Raw genomic sequence first — 12,354 nt, forward strand, 5'->3', positions numbered from 1 at the left:
TGTGCTTGATATTTCGAGTTGGAGGGGACATATTAGCCCAGCACCACTAGCGGCTAAAAGTCATCTCTTTTCATCCCGAAATTCCACAGTATTCTGGACATCTGTGTTGCTGAATCTTTTGCAATTTCTTTCAATTAATAATGGAGACATCAAAGAAGAAAGCTGTAGGTGGGAAGCGGTGTATTGCGGCCGCCTTTAGCAACACAAACACAGCCGGTGTTTCCTTGTTTAAAATTCCCGAAGGTGAAGCTTTACTATGGAACAGAGCGGTCAAGCGAACATGGTTCTCTACTACATGTAGACACATTTACTAGGATGACTCTGGAAAAACCCTTATCTGCTTATTGTGTTACTAGTGTTTTAGTGAGATTATATGGTACCTGAAAGCGCTTTGAGTACAACCCATTTATTATTATGTATTTATGTCAACTGGCATGTTTCGGTGAGAAAATTGTGGCAACAAGTCGGCTCTTTATGGCCTTTTTATTTTACTAAATTACAATTTTATATTTCCCGCGGAGTTTCTTGTTGAAAACCTCGCAGTATGATGACGTGTGCTTGACATTTCGAGTTGGAAGGGACATATTTGCTCAGCACCACTAGCGGCTAAAAGTCGTCTCTTTACATCCCGAAATTCCACAGTATTCCGGACATCTGTGTTGCTCAATCTTTTGCAACTTTTTCAATTAATAATGGAGACGTCAAAGAAGAAAGCTGTAGGTGGGAAGCGGTGTATTGCGGCCGCCTTTAGCAACACAAACACAGCCAGTGTTTCCTTGTTTGAAATTCCCGAAGGTGAAGCTTTACTATGGAACAGAGCGGTCAAGCGAACATGGTTCTCTACTACATGTAGACACATTTACTAGGATAACGCTGGAAAATCCCTTATCTGCTTATTGTGTTACTAGTGTTTTAGTGAGATTATATGGTACCTGAAAGCGCTTTGAGTACCTTGGAGGTAGAAAAGCGCTATACAAGTACAACCCATTTATTATTATTTATTTATGTCAACTGGCATGTTTCGGTGAGAAAATTGTGGCAACAAGTCGGCTCTTTATGGCCTTTTTAGTGTACTAAATTACAATTTTATATTTCCCGCGGAGTTTCTTGTTGAAAACCTCGCAGTATGATGACGCATGTGCTTGATATTTCGAGTTGGAAGGGACATATTAGCCCAGTACCACTAGCGGCTAAAAGTCATCTCTTTTCATCCCGAAATTCCACAGTATTCTGGACATCTGTGTTGCTGAATCTTTTGCAATTTGTTCAATTAATAATGGAGACGTCAAAGAAGAAAACTGTAGGTGGGAAGCGGTGTATTGCGGCCGCCTTTAGCAACACAAACGCAGCCGGTGTTTCCTTGTTTAAAATTCCCGAAGGTGAAGCTTTACTATGGAACAGAGCGGTCAAGCGAACATGGTTCTCTACTACATGTAGACACATTTACTAGGATAACTCTGGAAAATCCCTTATCTGCTTATTGTGTTACTAGTGTTTTAGTGAGATTATATGGTACCTGAAAGCGCTTTGAGTACCTTGAAGGTAGAAAAGCGCTATACAAGTACAACCCATTTATTATTATTTATTTATGTCAACTGGCATTTTTCGGTGAAAAAATTGTGGCAATAAATCGGCTCTTACCGTAGACATGAGCGAAGCTTGCGTCCTCCTGCAGCTGCGGACTCTCTTACCTCCTCCCACTGGAGACACTGGTGATCACTACACCCGTGGCCACACCCCTCTGACTTTCAGGTACCATATAATCTCACTAAAACACTAGTAACACAATAAGCAGATAAGGGATTTTCCAGCGTTATCCTAGTAAATGTGTCTACATGTAATAGAGAACCATGTTCGCTTGACCGCTCTGTTCCATAGTAAAGCTTCACCTTTGGGAATTTTAAACAAGGAAACACCGGCTGCGTTTGTGTTGCTAAAGGCAGCCGCAATACACCGCTTCCCACCTGCAGCTTTCTTCTTTGATGTCTCCATTATTAATTGAAAAAATTGCAAAAGATTCAGCAACACAGATCCAGAATACTGACATTAAAAAAATAAAAATAAACATACTTTGTGTATAAATGTTTAAAAGAGTGATTACACATACAAAAGAGAGATTAAATAATGTAAAAAGAAATTGATGTGTTTGTTTTAATGAGAAAATATTGTAAATAAATAAATAAATAAAACTAAAAACCTGAATGAGCTGAGAGAAAATAGGATTTAATTTGGAAAATTTAATAAAAGTTTAAAAATAGGCAATAAATAAATAAAACCCTGGAAGATATAATTTATTTTCCCTTAATTAAAACCTAAAATAGATTAGAAAATGGAAAAAAAAAATCTATTATAAAGTAAAAATAAAAGTAAAACAATTTTTTTTTTACAAGAAAACCAAAAATAATTAGATAAACAAAAAATAGTTTTACAAAAGTTTAAAATGACACAAAACCAATGCAAGCTAAAATGTAACAGACATTAAAAAAACACTAAAATTAAAAATGTAAAAAACAAAAATTAAGGAATGTAAAAAAAAACAACCCTGAATTGTTGCTATTTAAAAGCATCAAATAATATAAAAACAAAATTCTACAAACAAAAAAATCTGAGTCAATTGAGAAAAAAGCAAAATTGAAGAATTTATTTGATTAAAACAAAACAAAAACATAGATTATATAAATAGAAATAATGACAAATCTATAAAAATAAGCCAGTTTGAATCATCTCTAAAACATTAACTGATTGACGTATTTAAATCATATTTTTGTAATTACAGTAATTATAGTCGATAATAAAATAGTTATGTTACCAATTTAAAGTATGATGGTAATGACCCTAGAGTGTGAATGTTGTCTGTCTATCTGTGTTGGCCCTGCGATGAGGTGGCGATTTGTCCAGGGTGTACGACGCCTTCCGCCCAAATGCATCTAAGATAGGCTCCAGCACCCCCCGCCTCCCCAAAAGGGAAAAGTGGTAGAAAATTAATGGATGGATATATTGTAGGAACCAGAATTGTAATAACAGAAGGAAAGAACTATTTTGTGTGAGTGAGTGTGAATGGAGGTGGAGGGAGGGTTTTTGAGTTGGTGCACTAACTGCAAGTGTATCTTGTGTTTTCAATGTAGATTTAATGATAATTAAAAAAAAATCAAGGTCACATAACTACAAAATTAACCAATGTGTAAGATTTAAGCATAAAATAAAATAGAACACAACAGATGTAGAAACATATTTTTACAATGGAGTTCAGGGTGCGCATCGTGCATGCAACCAATTGCAAGCGCTGCATGGGACTCCAACTAAAAAGATGATGGTCAAGATGACTTAACCTCTTTAGGCCCAAGCTGTTTGTTTACATGCTTTTTTGATTTCTCTTTGCTATTTGGGCCTATTGGACCCTAATTAGAATAAAAAAAACAAAAAATCATCTTATTATATGACGTACTTAGTCCGTAAGTACACAAACATGTACTACATGTCTAGTGACATGCTTATTCTTATTTTTTTCCAAATTCCATTGTATGTTATACTCTTCTGACACCACCAGATGGCAGTATAAGTGTCCACATAAGTGGCCATTAGACCCCAATTCAGTAGTGTATACCATTTTGGAAATAAGAGCTAAAAGGTTCTGTCCACACATGTGGCCACTAAAACCTTTTAAGTCTTTGCATCTTACCGTTTTGTTGTGTTTACCCGTTGACTGGCTCGTTTACAATGAAAGAAGGTATTGTGCATCAGTCTGTCGCCATCTGCTGCCAGCCGATTGCTGATTGGACCACAGGGTGCTTATAGTCAGCTGACACGCCATCTTTCACCATTTCCTGTGCGACGTGGGTTACACTTGAAATACTATGGCGCCATCCAGTGGACACATTTAGACAGAGGTTTCTTTCATTTTCTCTATTTTCATCATTCACAAGCTGATCTTGCGAGCCGGAGCCTGATTTAACCTGTTTTTTATTGCATCGTTTGCTTTCAAGGCGACGCAGGGAAGGAGGGCGGGGCCATGGCGGCGTGCCTCTGCTGGTAGGCGGCGTAGGACTGTAGCAGAGAGTCGGGCACGCGCGGCCTGACCACGCCCAGGGCGCCCTGGAAATGTTGGGCGTTGACGCGCTGAGCTTGGATGTCCTCCTGCAGCGCCAGCAGGGCCGCCTCTCTGCACACGGCCGTTATCTGGGGACACACAACACACGAGTTGTTACTGTTGCGTTCTGACTAGATCTTCTGCCGGTCACCCCCCAGGTTCGTTAGATGACACATAAGCTGGTTTTGAATGAATCCCAGACAGAGTAGCTCATTTAGATATTTTTACTCCAAAGCTTTGGGAGACCATCTATGCCCAACACATTCAATCCGCATCGCCCTAGTTGATCTGAAAAACATTACGGAAGCCTTGCCTTTTTTATTACCCCACTCGCCCCCCTACAGAGACCCCCTTCAGAGACATAGCAAACCCAGAAACAGGGTGGGGTTGACCTTCTACGGCTCTAACAATAATGCGGGTGCACAGAGACCTAGCACAAAATGCGATAATGCATTGCACATTTGTTTATTGTTGTCTTACAAACGGTGTTGACGCATAGAAAAGTGATTTGCTGTCCTGGAGGTGGTCCGCCTGGTGGTCACAGGCTGTCATTACACAACTGGTCATGACCGCAGCAAAACTCAACAAGGAGACGCCATCCCAGTAACCGCGCCGACGTCGTGAAGAGCTCGCCGAGTTTGAGCAGGACGGGAATTAAAGTGCGGGGGTCGAGACGCTGATGGCCCTGCAGGACGTACGGTAATAATTAATCACGTTAAATTAGGAGCACACAAATCCATTAAATCCTTGAAATTACGGAGTAAATAAAGAGAAATAAAATGGGGAAAAAATATCAATTTATAATAAAATATACACAATAAAATAAGATAAAAAAAATATGAAATCACTGGGGGGGGGGGGGGGGGAGACAACAAATAAAATACTAAATTGATTTAAAAATGGCTAAAATGTGACAACGGTTCAAAAAAATAAAATCATAAAAAAAATGGAATCCACCTATTTAAAATAAAACAATGTCAAAAGAGAACTCAACAATGTGAATAATATGGTTATTGATATTCAGAAGGAAAAAAGTGAAGAAAAACAAATCTAAAATCTGAATCAGCTGAGAAAAAAGGAAAACAAAAAAGGATTAAATCATTAAAAAATGTAAAAATATGAAACAAAATCTTTAATCTATCTATATATAATATTATGTCATTGACCTAATAAAAGTATTTCATAAATATAATACTATATATATATATATATGTATATATATATATATATATAAAATCATAAAAAAATTGAATCTACATTTTATTTCAAATAAGAAAATGTAAAAAGAGAACTCAAAAAATGTGAATAATATGATCATTAATATTCAAAAGTAAAAAAATGGGGGGAATCTAAAATCTGAAAAAAGGAAAACAAAGAAAGTATTGAATCATTAAAATGTTTGTAAAATCATCTCATATATCTGATAAAGATATGTCATATATCTAATATTATGTCATAACTAATACAAATATTCATACATCTAATAACAATATGTAAACAAAATAAAATTGTATTTCATATATAAAACAAATATGTAATTTATCTAAAAATAAAGTCATATAGCTAATAAATATATTTCATAACTAACAAAAATATGTCATATATCTGATAAAATTAGGTAATATCTAATACATCGTACATCTAATAAAAGTATTTTGTATATCTAATACGTCATATCTCATAAAAAAATAAACCTAATTATAATGTCATGTATCTAATAATATTTCATAGATCTAATAATAGTATGCCATGTATTTAATAATAATAATAATAATGATAATGTCATATATCTAATAATATTTCATATATCTAAAATAACAATGTCATAAATCTAATAATATTTCATATATCTAATAAAAAATACATATATAGATATATATATATTTCTATAAAGCGGTAGAAAAATGGATGGATATATAATAATGATAATAATAATAATGTGATTCATATAATAATAATAAAGCCATATATCTAATAATAATGACAAAAATTTCATAATCCTAATTATAATAATAATGTCATATATCTAATAATAATAATAATATTTCCATCTATCTTAATATTTAATATTAAAGTAACTTAATATTTATAATATTAATATTGTCACATGCATAATTAAAATAATGTCATATATCTAATAATAACAATAAAGTCATTTATCAGAAAATAATAATGTCATGTATGTCATTATAATAATTTTATTAATGTGATAATAATAATAGTAATAATTAAGTCATATATAATTTGATAATAATGTCATATATCTAATAATAATAATAATCATGTCATATACTAATAATAATAATTTCATATCTAATAGTAATAATAATAATAATAATGTCATGTATGTAATAATAATAATTGTATTTATCTGATAATAGTAATAGTAATAATAATGTCACACATCTAATAATAATAATAATGCCATACATCTGATAATAATAGTAATAATAATGTCATATAAAATTTAATAATAATGTCAAAAATCTAATAATAATAATAATCATGTCATATACCTAATAATAATAATTTCACATCTAATAATAATAATAATAATAATGTCACGTATCTAACAATAACAATGTCGTATAGCTAATAATAATAATAATAATAATGATAATAATAATGTCATATATCTAATAATAATAATAATAATATTGCCATGTATCTTAATATTTAATATTAAATTAACTTAATATTTATAATATTAATATTGTCACATGCATGATAAAAATAATGTCAATAATAATAATAGTGATAATAATGTCACATATCTAATAATAATAATAATAATAATGCCCTATATCTGATAATAATAGTAATAATAATATCATATATAATTTAATAATAATGTCATATATCTAATAATAATAATAATCATGTCATATACCCAATAATAATCATTTCCTATCTAATAATAATAATAATAATGTCACGTATCCAACAATAACAATGTCATATAGCTAATAATAATAATAATAATAATAATAATGTCATATGTCTAATAATACTAATGTCATATATCTAATAATAATAATAACAATATTGCCATTTATCTTAATATTTAATATTACATTAACTTAATATGTATAATATTAATATTGTCACATGCATAATAAAAATAATGTCATATATCTAATAATAACAATAATGTCATTTATCAGATAATAATAATAATAGTGATAATAATGTCACATCTCTAATAATAATAATAATAATGCCCTATATCTAATAATAATCATAATAATAATGTAATATGTCTAATAATAATAATGTCATAAATATAATAATAGTATTATCTTGTAATAAACCATATTTGAACCTTATACAATATTACCATATTAAAATATTACACTCAGCTAGCTGATGCTAATCGTTAGCTATCTTAAAGGGGAACTGCCCTTTTTTTGGAAGGCTGTCAATCATCCACAATATTTATGTGAGACAAGAATTTATATTTCTATGCAACCTGAATCCTAACACAGAAAACGGGCTAATGGGAATAATCAAGTGTGTGTGGATTGATATTTTATTATTAGTAACATATTTTTGTTCTTGTTTACAAAGTCAGCTGCACACAGACTACTCTAAACACAACAGCATGCTCTTTGCTCAGAAGGCAGGAGCCGTGACGACAACATGCCCCCCCCCCCCCCCAACAAAAAAATAAAAAGCACATTTCCACAACAAGTTTTGCCAGAACATTCCAACATGGCCGCTCAGTCTGGTGTACTTTTGGGCTTCCTCCCTTCAACAAAGGCGCTCAGTGAGCGGATCAGACCTTAATGAAGCGCTTGTGTGTGTGTGTGTGTGTGTGTGTGTGTGTGTTGAGCATCAATCCGCCCTTGTGTCTCCAGGCAGGCCCCTCCCCCAGCGCGCACAATGGCCACATTTAGAGGAGCCACAGCCCCCCAGGACACGCCGCACTTGACTCCAGCGGGAAAAGTTGTCTCCTTCCTTGTCTGCCAAGAGTGAGGACTTCCTCTTGGCAGACAACAAAGTGTGACGACGACCACAGAAGTGGTGAAATGCAAGTGTCCTGGATGCTCAGCACAAGACGGCGAGAAAGGATTAAGTTTGTTGAGTGTAAATGAGTTGGGAAATTGTGTTGGATGTAAATATAAACAGAATACAATGATTTGCAAATCCTTTTCAAGCCATATTCAGTTGAATATGCTACAAAGACAACATATTTCATGTTCAAACTTAGAATTTCATGGCTGCAACACGTGCCAAAGTAGTTGGGAAAGGGCATGTTCACCACTGTGTTACATCACCTTTTCTTTCAACAACACTCAATAAACGTTTGGGAACTGAGGAAACTAATTGTTGAAGCTTTGAAAGTGGAATTCTTTCCCATTCTTGTTTTATGTAGAGCTTCAGTCCTTCAACAGTCCGGGGTCTCTGCTGTCCTATTTTACGCTTCACACATTTTCCATGGGAGACAGGTCTGGACTGCAGGCGGGCCAGGAAAGTACCCGCACTCTTTTTTTTTTTAACTGTTATAACACTTGTCTTGCTGAAATAAGCAGGGGCGTCCATGATAATGTTGCTTGGATGACAACATATGTTGCTCCAAAACCTGTATGTACCTTTCAGCATTAATGGTGCCTTCACAGATGTGTAAGTTACCCATGCCTTGGGCACTAATGCACCCCCATACCATCACACATGCTGGCTTTTACACGTTGCGTCGATAACAGTCTGGATGGTTCGCTTCCCCTTTGGTCCGGATGACACAATGTCAAATATTTCCAAAAACAATTTGAAATGTGGACCCGTCAGACCACAGAACACTTTTCCACTTTGCAACAGTCTATCTTAGATGATCTTGAGCCCAGAGAAGTTTGTTTCAATTCTGGATGTTGTTGATAAATGGCTTTGGCTTTGCATAGTAAAGCTTTAACTTGCACTTACAGATGTAGCGACCAACTGTATATAGTGACAGTGGTTTTCTGAAGTGTTCCTGAGCCCATGTGGTGATATCCTTTAGAGATTGATGTGGGTTTTTGATACAGTGCCGTCCGAGGGATGGAAGGTCACGGTTTCCGGCCATGCCGCTTACGTGGAGTGATTTCTCCAGATTCTCTGAACTTTTTGATGATATTATGGAGCGTAGATGTTGAAATCCCTAAATGTCTTGCAATGTCACTTTGAGAAAGGTTGTTCTTAAACTGTTTGACTATTTGCTCACGCAGTTGTGGACAAAGGGGTGTACCTCGCCCCATCCTTTCTTGTGAAAGACTGAGCATTTTTTGGGAAGCTGTTTTTATAGCCAATCATGGCACCCACCTGTTCCCAATTACACCTGTGGGATGTTCCAAATAAGTGTTTGATGAGCATTCCTCAACTTTATCAGTATTCATTGCCACATTTCCCAACTTCTTTGTCACGTGTTGCTGGCATCAAATTCTAAAGTTAACGATTATTTGCACAAAAATAACGGTTTATGAGTTTGAACATCAAATATGTTGTCTTTGTAGCATATTCAACTGAATATGGCTTGAAAATTATTCGCAAATCATTGTATTCTGTTTATATTTACATCAAACACAATTTCCCAACTCATATGGAAACGGGGTTTGTACTTTTATGGACTCAAACTTCTCCCCGCGAGGACCACACTCATGATACTTTGATACTTTCTGTGCGCTGAAGTAGCTAAACGCTAACCACTGGAAGTCAACTTAATAAAATCTAATTAAATAACCAGTTAATTTATGCGATTAATCACTAAAAAAATATTGCATTGATCACATTTATATGTAGATTAATCTTGCTACTTGAACTTCTAATCTTGGGTTCCACAAACTTTTTGCCTCAGGGAAACAAGTTTGGCCACTAAATGATGAAGAAGCTGTCCTGGCTGCTCAGTACAACACGTCTGAAAGGACAACAGTGTAAACCACGCCTTCAATATCAGCCACACTTTGACCCTGGAACGGATAAGTTACCGTTTTTCATTGTTTTCGTTCAACTCCGGAGTGTTCCTGGCTATGCTCCGACCCGGCGATGGAACACGGAAGCAAACTCTTGGCCAGAAATAAAATGTTTGATTCCCCAAAAAAGCCAAAGAGGAAGCATCTGCAGTGGTGCGGCCTCGCCAAGAGAAACATGGCCTGACCACAACTCCATGTGAAGACCGAGAGGGAGGGGGAAGGGGGGATCACGTGGGTCGAAGAAGACACACCATCATAAACTCTGTGTGTGTGTGTTCTGGCAATGCTGACTTAGTGGGGACATCGCTCTGTTTACATAGTCACCTTTAGGAAACCTCTGACGGTATGGAACCAAAAAACAGGTCCCCTAAGGGAAACCTTTTTAAATGATAGTCAGATCCATTCTGAAGATGCCTAAGTGATTTTTAATAGACTTAATATATGTAATTTGAACTTTTTTTTAATGGTCCTCAGTAGTCACGAACAAATGTGTGTGAATTATGCAAAGTGATTTAAATTTGGTCCCCATGAACCATATTAACACTTTTTCCCCGGGGTCCCCAGTAAGACTGATCAGCACATTACTTCATTAATCCACAGATTTAAAGACGTGGCCATTTTACCCAATTTTTTTATATGCTTCCACCACCTGTAGAAAGGGTGGTCCCCACAAGTCCTGATCAACAACTTGGTGTGTGTGTTTGTGTGTGTGTGTTCTGGCAATGCTGACTTAGTGGGGACATCGTTCTGTTTACACAGTCACCTTTAGTAAACCTCTGACGGTATGGGGACACAAAAAACAGGTCCCCTAAGGGAAACCTTTTTAAATGATAGTCAGATCCATTCTGAAGATGCCTAAGTGATTTTTGATAGACTTAATATATGTAATTTGAACTTTTTTTTAATGGTCCTCAGTAGTCACGTACAAATGTGTGTGAATTATGCAAAGTGATTTAAATTTGGTCCCCATGAACCATATTGACACTTTTTCCCCAGGGTCCCCAGTAAGACTGATCAGCACATTACTTCATCAATCCACAGATTTAAAGACGTGGCCATTTTACCTAATTTTTTTATGCCTCCACAACCTGTAGAAAGGGTGGTCCCCACAAGTCCTGATCAACAACTTGGTGTGTGTTTTTGTGTGTGTGTGTTCTGGCAATGATGACTTAATGGGGACATCGCTCTGTTTACACAGTCACCTTTAGGAAACCTCTGACGGTATGGGGACACAAAAACAAGTCCCCTAAGGGAAACCTTTTTAAATGATAGTCACATCCATTCTGAAGATGCCTAAGTGATTTTTAATAGACTTAATATATGTAATTTGAACTTTTTTTTAATGGTCCTCAGTAGTCACGAACAAATGTGTGTGAATTATGCAAAGTGATTTAACTTTAGTCCCCATGAACCATATTAACTCTTTGTCCCCAGGGTCCCCAGTAAGACTGATCAGCACATTACTTCTTCAATCCACAGATTTAAAGACGTGGCCATTTTACCTCATTTTTTTATATGCTTCCACCACCTGTAGAAAGGGTGGTCCCCACAAGTCCTGATCAACAACTTGGTGTGTGTGTGTGTGTGTGTGTGTTCTGGCAATGCTGACTTAGTGGGGACATCGTTCTGTTTACACAGTCACCTTTAGGAAACCTCTGACAGTATGGGGACACAAAAAACAGGTCCCCTAAGGGAAACCTTTTTAAATGATAGTCAGATCCATTCTGAAGATGCCTAAGTGATTTTTGATAGACTTAATATATGTAATTTGAACTATTTTTAATGGCCCTCAGTAGTCACGAACAAATGTGTGTGAATTATGCAAAGTGATTTAAATTTGGTCCCCATGAACCATAGTAACTCTTTTTCCCCAGGGTCCCCAGTAAGACTGATCAGCACATTACTTCATCAATCCACAGATTTAAAGACGTGGCCATTTTACCCAATTTTTTTATGCCTCCACCACCTGTAGAAAGGGTGGTCCCCACAAGTCCTGATCAACAACTTGGTGTGTGTATTTGTGTGTGTGTGTTCTGGCAATGCTGACTTAGTGGGGACATCGCTCAGTTTACAGTCACCTTTAGGAAACCTCTGACGGTATGGGGACACAAAAACAGGTCCCCTAAGGGAAACCTTTTTAAATGATAGTCAGATCCATTCTGAAGATGCCTAAGTGATTTTTAATAGACTTAATATATGTAATTTGAACTTTTTTTTTTTAATGGTCCTCAGTAGTCACGTACAATTTTGCGTGAATGATGCAAAATTATTTCAACTTGGTCCCCATGAAACATGTGGACTCTTTTTCCCCAGGGTCCCCAGTAAGAC

The 12,354-nt window shown here is 35.6% G+C and overlaps 1 protein-coding gene across 1 annotated transcript in view; it reads right to left on the bottom strand.

The window, feature by feature from the left end:
• Nucleotides 1-3,108: 3,108 nt before the first annotated feature.
• Nucleotides 3,109-12,354, bottom strand: part of afg2a (AFG2 AAA ATPase homolog A) — a 206,153-nt gene continuing 196,907 nt past the window's right edge. Inside the window, exon 17 of the mRNA XM_061891613.1 lies at nucleotides 3,109-4,176. Coding sequence (XP_061747597.1) covers nucleotides 3,979-4,176 — 198 coding nt within the window. The 3' untranslated portion in view covers nucleotides 3,109-3,978. The remainder of the gene's footprint in view (nucleotides 4,177-12,354) is intronic.

The sequence above is a fragment of the Nerophis ophidion genome, linkage group LG29, assembly GCF_033978795.1.
Source record: "Nerophis ophidion isolate RoL-2023_Sa linkage group LG29, RoL_Noph_v1.0, whole genome shotgun sequence".
Lineage (NCBI taxonomy): Eukaryota > Metazoa > Chordata > Actinopteri > Syngnathiformes > Syngnathidae > Nerophis > Nerophis ophidion.